We start from the raw sequence: 12,188 nt of genomic DNA on the forward strand, positions 1-12,188 counted from the left end.
GTAACCACTCGTCAAATAAACTAGATGTGGTTGGATACTTTGGAACAGCTCTTTAAATAATGTTGGTCAAGTTAACTCTGTGGATTTTATATGCATCAGTCCATAAAGGTATGGCTTTGGTGAAATAAAATGTTGTGTTATTTTATTTTCTAATTTTGTGATTTATTTTTTTCTTTTTTCTTTAGTCTACAGTGATTTGCAACCTCGAAACTGCTCTACCTCTGGCGGTATTAATGGCGGACATGTCACATATTCAAAGGTGGGACATAAACCGGATTTAGAAAAAAAAAACATATTTAAAGGTGTACTCTGCAACTTTTCTGCTGTGTCAAAAATTTTCCATTGTGTGGCATTAAATTTATGAAATCTCCATGGAGACAAACAGGTGGAGAGACAATTAAGGTACACTGCCTTGCCAAAAGTCACCACCAAAGAAAAAGGTCACACTCTAATATTTGGTTGGGCTGCCTTTAGCTTTGATTACACAACGCATTCGCTGTGGCATTGTTTCAATAAATCTTGTGGCATTGCAGAAGTTTATTTCCATCCAGTTTTGCATTAATTTTACACCAAGATCTTGCATCGGTGATGGTAGAGTCTGACTGCTGCGCAAAGCCTTCTCCAGCACATCCCAAAGATTCTCAATGGGGTTGAGGTCTGGGCTCTATGGTGGCCAATCCATGTGTGAAAATGATGTCTCATGCTCCCTGATTCACTCTTTTACAATTCGAGCCCAATGAATCCTGGCATTGTCATCTTGGAATATGCCTGTGCCATCAGGGAAGAAAAAAAAAATCCATTGATGGAATAATTTGGTCATTCAGCATATTCGGGTAGTCAGCTGACCTAATTAAGCACATACTGTTGCTGAAACTAGACCTGACCAAATGGAGGAGGCTTGTACCTATTTGCTTAGTTAAATCCAGGTGGTGACTTTTTTGGCCAGCCAGTGTATTTTAAACATATAAACACTAAATGAATGAAAAAAAAAAAAAAAAAATGAGATAAAGGCAGCAGACCTTCCACCAGTACAGTTAACAGTTCACTCTGTGTTGTAATGTTGTGATATTTGGATATGTCAAGAGGTGATAGTTAAGAATAAAGCAATCATTTTAAAGTCTGAGCTAGTTCTCCTGTTTTATATGAATAGAAACTGAAATAAAATTGACCTCATCCACAGGGTGGGCAGGAGGGAAGTACTCTGACCTATCACTGCAGACCAGGTCAGTACCCTTTCCCTGTGAGCTCCAGAACCTGCAGCTCCAACGGATTATGGACCACGATGAGACTCTTCAATGGCCGGCCAGTCACACGGGCTACATGTAAAGGTATTGTACATGACTGAAAGGTTTTCATTCTGACTTCTTTTGATTTGTTTGATTAGTTTGTTTGATTTGAATGCCTTTTTTTTTCTGTAAAGCACTTTGAATTACTTTGTGTTGAATGAATTGTGCTATACAATTGCCTGTATATGCAGTTAACAACAGACATCGCTATCTTTCATCATCTATATAGTGTCCATAAAAAAGGTGTTTTTATTCCTCAAATATATATAATGAAACACATGCATAAGTACTATGAGTGGGGTCACTTCTCCACAGATCTGACCTGTAACTTTAGAAATTTAATGCCATGCTGTAGACCACTCTAGGCAGAGAGAGACAAGCAGGGCCCTTGACCATAAATGTTACATAGTGCATCATGAAATAATATCACTGAATAAACTACATTTTCATATTTGTTATAGATGTGATGTGTCCAGCTCAGCTGCAGTTGGACAATGGTGACTTCTGGCCCAGAAACCAGTGGTTCAGAGTGGGGGAGGTCCAGAGTTTCTCATGTGGGGGGGGGTTCATGCTGCACGGTACGACCCACAGAAACTGCACCATCACTGGGGAGTGGACCGGGACCACTCCTGTCTGCCGCGACTATGGTAACATTATCAGATCTGAAACTACATTACAGAAACATAACGGAATTATAATTATTGATTTATTAGATTAGTTTTAAGTTGGGAGAAGATAGTTTAGATGTATTTTGAGTATAATTTACCTTAAGGGCATGCCTTATCAAGGAATACCTTGATAAATTGCTAAACTATAATTATTGATAAACTATAAAAAATATTCTTAATAGAATATTTATTTTTAAGGGTAGTTTTTGAAATATTACATAATAGTGGAGACACGGTTCACTTAGTCCTTACTATTATTGGAATCATGTTTCAATTTGAGTTAATTTTTTTTGTTAGAAATGCCTGATGACTGCGATGACCCCGGGACACCTCCAGGAGCCCAGAGTCAGTGGTTCTCAGGGCAGTTCCTGATTGGAGACAGAGTGAGCTACAGGTGTCAGAGTGGACTGCAGCTGCTGGGATCTGCTCACAGAGAGTGTCTGGAGCACAGGGAGTGGAGCGGCACTGCCCCGAGATGCCAAAGTAAAACAAAACACTAAAAGATCATTTAAATCAGTGTTTGTTACACCGTGGTACGTGTACACCTGGTGGTATATGGGGGACCTATGTAGTTTGAGTTTTTTCATAGTTAGAGACAAATCTATCTATGTTTTTGTCTTTTTAGTTGGGTTAATAATTCATTAGAACTACTTTATTTATGGGTTTGTCTCATTGTAGACCTACTTTAGCCCCCTGGTTTACGCCTGATAAAACTAGATTTGCTCAGCTCATTATGATTTTAATTATGAGATAAACACATTTAATTGGCATAATGTTTAAATTATGCTTATGTTGGGAATATATTGAATGCATGTTGATTTCTTCCAACTAGGAGTAGATGCAGATAGCTAAAAGTTGGTAGTTGGCTATGAATGTAAAAACAAATTTACTGTAACTTTTGTGATGGCCTAAGACTATGACTTCAGTCTTGTCTGAGTTTGGCTGGAGAAAGTTGTTTTGCATCCACACACTGATCTGTTGGATGCAGTTGCAGAGTGAATCCACTGGTCCATATTCACCTGCTGTCAGTGAGACATAGATCTGAGTGTTATCTGCATAGTTGTGGTAGGACACATTATTGCTGCGTATTAACTGGCCTTACGGCAGTATGTAGAGATTGAACAACAGGGGTCCTAGGATTGACTTCTGGGGCACCCCACAGGTCAGGGGCATTTTATCTGAGACAAATTTTCCAATTTCGACAAAGTACTCCTTGTTTTCTAGATTGGACTTGAACCAGTTTAGAGCTGTACCAGAGATGCCCACCCAGTCCTCTAGTCTCTGTAAGAGGATCCCGTGATCCACAGTGTCAATGACAGCACTCAGCTCTAACAGGATCAAGACTGAGACTTTGTCTGCATCAGTATTCAGGCGGATGTGATTTTTCACCTTGATAAGAGCAGTCTCAGTGCTGTGGTGTGGTCTAAAATCTGACAGGAAAGCATCAAAGGAGTTGTTCATTTGGAGAAAGTTAATAAGCTGTTGGTAAGCAACTTTTTTAAGGACTTTGCCTAAAAACGTCAGATTTGAGATTGGTCTGTAATTGTTCAATATTGTGGCATCAAGACTGCTCTTCTTTAGGAGAGGATTGATAACTGCATTTTTCAAAGCTTTTAGGAATGTTCCAGATTGAAGTGACATATTAACTATGCAAGTGAGTGGTGACACCAAACTGTTTGGCACAGACTTTAGAAATTTAGTGGGTAACATATCGAGGCAGCATGTAGATGAACTCAGACTGGTGACGATCTCTTGGACAGTTTTGTCAGTTACAGGTGCAAAGTGAGTCAGCTCTAAGTGTTTAGGTGAGTGCTGGGTTGTTATTTGCTTTGTGAAATTGATAGCATTTTTAATGCCCTGAACCTTGTCATTAAAGAATACTGCACACTCATTGCACTTAGATGTGGAAATGAGTTCTAACGGCAGGGTTTGTTAATCTGTTTACTGTTGCAAACAGAACACGAGAGTTGTTACTGTAGCTTCCAATAATTAAAAAAAATAAAATCTTTCCCTTGTTGTTGTACCTGCGCATCTTTTCCCTGTAAATCTCATAATGAACCTGGAGTTTTGACTTGCGCCATTCCTGCTCGGACCTTGCGAACTCCCTTTTCTGTGCCCTGACCGAGTCATCGTTCCTCCATTTCTGCTTATCTTTAACCATTTTAAACTTCATCGGGGCAAAGGTGTCCAAAACATTCAAAACATTCAGAGTTCAACAAATCATCAATATTAGAAGGTGAGGCATTTTCAAAGTGTCTCATTTCCATGAACAGTGCACCTGTGTTATCATTTTTGTGTCTCTTTTGAACAACTGCAGGACCAGCCGCTGGGTTGGGAATAACAGACAGATCAAAGAAGACACATAAATGTTCAGACAGAGCAACATCCACCACATTGACATTTGAAATATTTATTCCTTTTGTGATGAGCAGGTCCAGAGTGTGCCCTCTGTTGTGGGTGGGCTCACTGACATGTTGAGTTAGACCAAAGGTTTCAAGGACAGAACTGAGGTCTTTAGTATTTCTATCAAACACATTATCCGCATGTACATTAAAATCACCTGTAATGACTAAACCATCAAAGTCTGTGTATACGACTGAAAGCCATCCATCCATTTTTTTCCGCTTTATCCGGAACAGGGTCGCGGAGGCCAGCAGTTTCAGCAGGGAAGCCCAGACTTCCCTCTCCACACACACTTCCTCCAGCTCTTCCGGGAGAATCCCGAGGCGTTCCCAGGCCAGCCGAGAGACAAAGTCCCTCCAGGGTGTCCTGGGTCTTCCCCGGGGCCTCCTCCCGGTGGGATGTCTCCCGAACACCTCCCTAGGGAGGCGTCCAGGAGGCATCCGGAATAGATGCCCGAGCCACCTCAACTGGCTCCTCTCGACGTGGAGGAGCAGGGCTCTACTCTGAGCTCCTCCCGTGTGACTGGCTCCTCACCCTATCTCTAAGGGAGCACCCAGCCACCCTGCGGAGGAAACTCTTTTTCGGCCGCTTGTATCAGCGATCCTGTCCTTTCGGTCATTAAAGCATCAAAGCTCATGACCATAGGTGAGGGTAGGAGTGTAGATTGACCGGTAAATCGAGAGCTTTGCCTTCCGGCTCAGCTTCTTCTTTACCACAACGGTCCGATACAGCGACTGCATCACTGCAGACGCTGCACCGATATACCTGTCAATCTCACACTCCATCCGTCCCTCACTCGTGAACAAGACCCCGAGATATTTGAACTCCTCCACTTGAGGCAAGGACTCTCCACCCACCTGGAGAGGGCAAACCACCTTTTTCCGGTCGAGAACCGTGGCCTTGGATTTGGAGGTGCTGATTTTCATCCCAGCCGCTTTACACTCGGCTGCAAACCGCCCCAGTGCCTTCTGCAGGTCCTCGTTTGATGAAGCCATCAGGACAACATCATCTGCAAACAGCAGAGATGAGATCCTGTGGTTTCCGAACCAGACCCCCTCCAGCCCCTGGCTGCGCCTAGAAATTCTGTCCATAAATATAATGAACAGAACTGGTGACCAAGGGCAGCCCTGGTGGAGTCTAACATGCACTGGGAACAGGTCTGACTTACTGCCGGCAATGCAAACACAGCTTCTGCTCCGGTCATACAGGGACCGGACAGCCCTTAGCAAAGGGCCCTGGACCCCATACTCCCGGAGCACCCCCCAATGGACACCACAAGGGACACGGTCAAATGCCTTCTCCAGATCCACAAAACACATGTGGACTGGTTGGGCAAACTCTCATGAACCCTCGAGGACCCGATGGAGAGCATAGAGCTGGTCCAGTGTTCCGTGTCTGGGATGAAAACCACACTGCTCCTTCTGATTCCGAGGTTCAACTATCGGTCGGATTCTCCTCTCCAGTACCCTGGAATAGACCTTACCGGGAAGGCTGAGGAGTGTGATTCCCCTGTAATTGGAACACACCCTCCGGTCCCCCGTCTTAAACAGAGGGACCACCACCCCGGTCTGCCATTCCAAAGGTACTGTCCCCAACTGCCACGTGATGTTGCAAAGGCGTGTCAGCCAAGACAGCCCCACAACATCCGGAGATTTAAGATACGGATCTCATCCACCCCCGGAGCCTTGCCACCGAGGAGATTACCAACCACCTCAGTGACTTCAGCCAGGGTGATGGATGAGTCCACCCTTGAGTCCTCAAACTCTGCTTCCTCCTCGGAATATGTGACAGTGGGACTGAGGAGATCAAAGTATTCCTTCCACCGCCCAACTACATCCCCAGTTGAGGTCAGCAGCTCTCTGCCCACACTGTAGACAGTGCTGGTGAAGCACTGCTTCCCCCTCCTGAGGCGTCGGACGGTTAGCCAGAATTTCTCCGAGGCTGACCGATAGTCCTCCTCCATGGCCTCCCCGAACTCCTCCCAGCCCCGAATTTTTGCCTCTGCAACTGCACAGGCTGTGGCACCCTTGGCCTGACGGTACCTGCTTCATCGTCGGCTGAAAGCATCTCGGTAAAATCATCAATAAAATTTAGACAGTGCTAGGGAGGTTTGTATATGACTAAGTAGAAGATGGAGGGGGATTGTTTTAGCTCCATTTTAAAGGAAACATACTCAAAAGATGAAAACACCCCAAATGAAAACGTGTGAGTGACCAAATTATCTCTAAAAAATGCACACACACCTCTACCCTTTTTGTTTACTCGTGTTTCAGAATCACATTTGAAGCTGGGTGAAGTTGATTCCACTAGAAATGCATTACCTGTGTTTTTGTCGAGCTATGTTTCGGTTAAAAACAAAGTTAAGATTAAAAGAAGAAATAAATAATTAATTAAAAATGACTTGTTACATAAAGATCTGACATTTAGCGCAAGCAAGATTAGTTTTAGTAGGACTGGATGTTATCTTCTTACAGGGAATGTGAACAAAATTTCTCCAACTGTCCTTCTGTTAATCAGTCTACGTGGTGTTACTGTAGATATAGCTCCACCACAGGGCCTCAGCCTGATATGATCTTTATCATGATTGTATGTCCTGAGACAGCAGAGGTACTTGTGGTAACTTCTGTGATGGTACTAAATATTGCTCCTTTATTGGTGTGAAAACTTTGAGAACCATTGATTTAGTTAATTTACTTCTTTTAATTATAATGTTCATATATTTTGCCTTATATTGTTCTTTTCTCATTATTACCCATAGGCCCATACATGTTTGACTCACCCACTGCAGCAGCAGCAGCACTGGCTGGATCTCTAGCAGGAGTCATGGATGTACTGTCTCCAGAATTCATTAAAGATAAAACAGGTCAGACAGGGCTGGGGAAAAAAAAAACAAAAAAACAACCCAACATTTAAACGTCTTAACATTTTGATTTAAGGCCCTGTACCTGTGTACTGTCATATAATTCAGTGTTTTAATTGTCTGAGAATCCTTACCATGCTTGATTGTTATTAGTTTTACTGTGGTAGCAAAACTCCGATCTGGCCTCTGAAAACTGTGAAAATATAATATTATAATATAATATTATTATAAACTCATCAAGGTGAATGGATAAGATGTTCGGAATTCATAAGGTAAGTGAGAAATATGTTTGGACCACTGCAAACCATTTAAAATGAATTAGTTCTGTTTTCACATTTTTTATTTTTCTTAAATCAAGATACAGCACTTTTAAAATAAAATCTGACTCTGAATGTTATTTAAATATGTATCATGAATAATATAAAACCAATATTTCTCAGAAGTTGTAAGTATTTTGTTTTTTCTCTTTCAGCAAATTTTCAGCGATCGATTGGGATCTCTGCAGGGAGTCGCCTTAATGTGTTCATCGTTCTGGACACCTCCGGGAGCATCACGGCAACAGACTTTAACTCATCCAGAAAGGCCACCATCGATCTCATCAGAAAGGTTTGAGTAGCTTTGCAGTCGGGGACATCGGCTATAGATGCATAGAATATTGTTTGTGTTTTCTCCCCTTATGTGTTCTCTGTAAACACAGCCTTGAGGGAAAGTTGTAAAGCTTTCAAAAGGTATAGAAATGAATTGCAAAGATTGCAAAGAAGAGGTTTATAGTCACTACATTTACATGCACAAAGAAATCCAAGTGTGTTAAACAACTAAATTCAACTTGTCTTTACCCTAAAACTCTTGTCCCACTCGACAGGCAGGCCAAAGAACCAAATAGGAGCGAACAGGGACTATGAGGTGGAACAGGTGGTTGCAGTAACTTGGTAATTATAGCTGCAAAATTTTAGTGCTTATGCTAATAAAAACAGCTATCATACATATAACCACACTTTTGGCAGAAATAAACAAACATGTCATGAGCGTTAAGCATTTTATTTTCAGACATGCTAGGAATTGTGTTACTCACAAATTATTAGCTCTCCGCAGCAGAAATATACATTGAAGCTAAGGTAAGTTTAGATTTTCACTAACGTAGCAGACAAAAACAAAGTAACATGTGGTCAGTGGATGCACGGTGTAGAGCTGTAGCTAAAATGGGTCTAAACAAATGTCTCATATTTAAGAATAAGATATTGGGTGTGGTCAACTGGATCACAGATAGGTCTAAGTTATACTAAAAAACAGGTGCTTATCAAGGTCCTTGGAGGGCAGATACTTAGTAGGCAAAAATGCAAAGTGACATGTTTCATATTTTCCTGGCTGTATCTTACCTTGTGCTGTGAACATCTCTCCTAGCCTGCACTTAATGTAAATCGAACTGCACAGATATACATTAAGTGCAGGTTAGGAGAGGCCAATACATCTATGGGAGAAGCCAATACATCCAAGTATATATTGGCTTCTCCCACAGACTTTATAAAGAAGTGGAGTAAGTGAGTGTTAAGTCCACCCATAGCATTGGCTCCAGCCAAATGAAGCTTATTGAGACTAGTGGTTACAGGGGCAAATTTGGAGCTGAGTTCCATATTTTGAATTTTGACCGCGAGTATCATAATAACCAAAGAGCCAATCCAAAGTGAGGCTGATGAGAGTAATGACCTTTCCTCACTGCTAGTTTAGCACGGAACAGCAAAGCTGTCAATCAAACCTGTTGCTAATGCTAGCGGGAGCGACTTCGGGAAAGAAGGCACTTGATTTGTTGTTAATGTTCATATCTTTATTTACAGACACAAAATAAAAACCCCAGGATCATGTAGAGCGCATTAATGTGAACCAAAATGATGAGGCTCACTGCAGCAGTTACAGAGAGGAGTGACAATTTTTCAATATAAAGTGAATTGGAACCTGAGCTGATGCAATTGGAAGTATGCCCATGATCACTTATTATTTGGAACATGGTGGCTAGCAGGTTAGCTATGTCCATCTATATATACAGTCTCTGGATTCTTCAGATGTGTCACTGGGATCTTTGAGATTCGATTCTATCTTGCGTTTTTTTTTTTTTTTTCATTATGGGTGCTTATTGATCAAAAATACCTTGGAAAACAGGCATTCTTACTATGAGTGGAGTTGCCTCTCTATAGATCTGACCTACAATTTCGCTTTCTGACGCCACTGCTTGTCTCCAAGGAGATGGATACATGCATTTACTAAAATATTTGCTTGCTTGCATTTCTCACTGAGGAATAGTTTCTGTGGATTTGTCATTATGGTATTGAAAATGACTTTATGATCTATAATGAGATTGAGTTCCAATGTTACTGGCACATCCAATCCTCCAATTTTCTTGCAGCTGGCAACATATGAAGTCCAGATTAGGTACCATGTATTGTCTTTTGCCACTGAAGTCATTGACATCGTGGACATCCTCAACATCTACACCCGTGACAATGAAAACCGGGTCATTTCCACTCTGGAGGACTTTGACCCAAAATGTAAGGACCTTTATTCATAAGCATGCACATACTTCATACCTATAACTAGGTACTACTAATCTTAACTACATTCACTTTTTGCTGGGGGTTCTGTCACATGCTTGTCTCCATGGAGATCATTGCTTTGCTTGGAATGGTCCACAGTGTGGCATAAAGTCATATTTTGCATTTAATTAGAGGTGTTTTTTATTGCATGAAAAAATGCGGAAAGGTCCCCGCTTCTTTTTGTGAGCAGAGGACCTCTCCATAGACCTGTAACTTGGCTTGGTGCTGTCACCTGTTTGACTCCACGTACGAGCCTTCTCCAGTTGGTCAGGTCTAGGTTCAACAACAGTATGTGCTCAAAGAATGAGGTCAGCTGACTACCTGAATATACTGAATGACCAGATTATTCCATCAATGGATTTTTTCTTCCCTGATGGCACGGGCATATTCCAAGATGACAATGCCAGGATTCATCAGGCTCAAATTGTGAAAGAATGGTTCAGGGAGCATGAGATATCATTTTCACACAGGGATTGGCCACCACAGAGTCCAGACCCCTTAACCCCATTGAGAATTTTTGGGATGTGCTGGAGAAGGCTTTGCCCAACAGTCAGACTCTTCCATCATCAATGCAAGATAATGGTGAAAAATTAATGCAACACTGGATGGAAATACATTTTGTGACATTGCAGAAGCTTATTGAAACAATGCTACAGCAAATGTGTGCTGTAATTAAAGCTAAAGGCAATCTAACCAAAGAGAGTGTGTGACCTCTTTTTTTTTTTTTTTTTTTTTTGTTTATTGGTGGTGGTGACTTTTTTTTTGGCCAGGCAGTGTAGATAAGTTTAATGCTATACTGTTGAGCATTTGAAACAAAGCAATCTTCAAGAAAAAAGCAGGTGGCAGACCAGAAAAGTGACATAGTGCATGTTTAATGAGAAAAATGTGGAAAGGAAACAAGTGAATATTGTATCTTCAAATATGATGTGAAGCTCAGAAAACATGTATTGGTTTTAAAGAAGTAATAATAATGTAGTGTTCTGATGTAAGGAATCACACCAAATTTCTAATGGTTGTTTATTTTTTAACACAATGGTTACTGTCGTAAAGCCAGGTAATTGGGACAAAATAGTGCAGTACTCGGGAAAGGTTTACAGTTTTTATTTACAAAATGTGAAATACAGTTCAAAAACGTGGGTAGATCTGGCGAGAAGCAGGAGGCTGGGTGCGGGCGGTACAAAGGGGCTGAGGAGGTGGACAGAGCCGGGATGGGGAGCAGAGCGTGAGCCGGGGTTCGGGAACGGGGAATGCTGAGGCAGGGATGCCGGGAACAAGACGAGACAAGACAATACCAGGACTGAAACAAAGCCGGGAGCGCAGGAGCCGGGAGGAACCAGGGAACGGGATGTTGACACATGGACATCTGGCCCCAAGCAGGATGTAGATATGCAGACGATCTGGCCCCGAGCAGGATGTAGATACGCAGACGATCTGGCCCCGAGCAGGATGTAGCTGCGCAGACGATCTGGCCCCGACCAGGATGTAGATACACAGACGATCTGGCCCTGTGTGTCTGGTCCTGGCTCCTCTTATACCCGGCAGGTGGTGTTGATTGTGCTGATGAGCTGCAGGTGCGCTCGGGTGGAGCCAGGTCCCCAGCTCCGGCAGGTGAGGGAGGGAAGGAGCAGGACAGGAGGTAAAACAAGGACAAGAATAGTGTGGATCGTGACAGGTTACTGTAGGTCGTAACTCACGCCAAAACAAGCACAAAACAACAGCAGCCTCAGCACACTCAAAACAGTCTCCAAAATAGACCATTTACTGATGAAAAGAACCTTCACGTCACATACAAAAGCATTTACATTAATAACAACGCAAACAGTTACAAGAACAACAAAAGGTGTCAACTCTGAACTAAACACAAAATTTCAGATTATTAGATGTTAATGTTTTGCTTGATATAATTTCCACAGGCCTGAGTCATTTTTATAACATTGTACTGTGTTCTTGTATCTGCAGGTCATGGTCCAAAAACTGGCACGAACCTTTTTGCTGCATTGTCTAAAGTCAATGAGAAAATAGCTTTTTTAAAGATAAGTGAAAAGAAACACTTCAATGAGACACAAAATGTAATCATAATACAAACTGACGGTAAATCATTTTGTTCATTCATTAACATCTAAGCAAATATAGTCTGTTACAGTTGTAACATACTATATTTACTATGTTAACTATTTTTATTTGTTTCAGGTTATTCTAATATTGGAAATAAGTCATCTCTTGCATTGAAAATGATACGGAGCACTCTTGGTTATAACTACACAGCCATTGACCACACCCATGAGAGGCTGTTAGGTATTTTTGGGGTTTTTTTGGTATTAAAATTACAGGTATAGATACAGTCAGTAACCAAATGTAGTATTCGCCTTCTTCCGGAAGTTGCGTT

At 41.9% G+C, this 12,188-nt stretch overlaps 1 protein-coding gene across 1 annotated transcript in view; it reads left to right on the forward strand.

The window, feature by feature from the left end:
• Window positions 1–12,188, forward strand: part of si:ch1073-280e3.1 (complement factor B) — a 19,194-nt gene continuing 7,006 nt past the window's right edge. Inside the window, exons 1-10 of the mRNA XM_055225921.1 lie at window positions 1–108; window positions 186–259; window positions 1,181–1,328; window positions 1,748–1,933; window positions 2,252–2,437; window positions 7,116–7,220; window positions 7,690–7,823; window positions 9,616–9,757; window positions 11,762–11,893; window positions 11,993–12,097. Of these exons, the coding sequence (XP_055081896.1) occupies window positions 60–108; window positions 186–259; window positions 1,181–1,328; window positions 1,748–1,933; window positions 2,252–2,437; window positions 7,116–7,220; window positions 7,690–7,823; window positions 9,616–9,757; window positions 11,762–11,893; window positions 11,993–12,097 (1,261 nt within the window). The 5' untranslated portion in view covers window positions 1–59. The remainder of the gene's footprint in view (window positions 109–185; window positions 260–1,180; window positions 1,329–1,747; window positions 1,934–2,251; window positions 2,438–7,115; window positions 7,221–7,689; window positions 7,824–9,615; window positions 9,758–11,761; window positions 11,894–11,992; window positions 12,098–12,188) is intronic.

The sequence above is a fragment of the Periophthalmus magnuspinnatus genome, chromosome 13 (assembly GCF_009829125.3).
Source record: "Periophthalmus magnuspinnatus isolate fPerMag1 chromosome 13, fPerMag1.2.pri, whole genome shotgun sequence".
NCBI classification, from domain to species: Eukaryota; Metazoa; Chordata; class Actinopteri; order Gobiiformes; family Gobiidae; genus Periophthalmus; species Periophthalmus magnuspinnatus.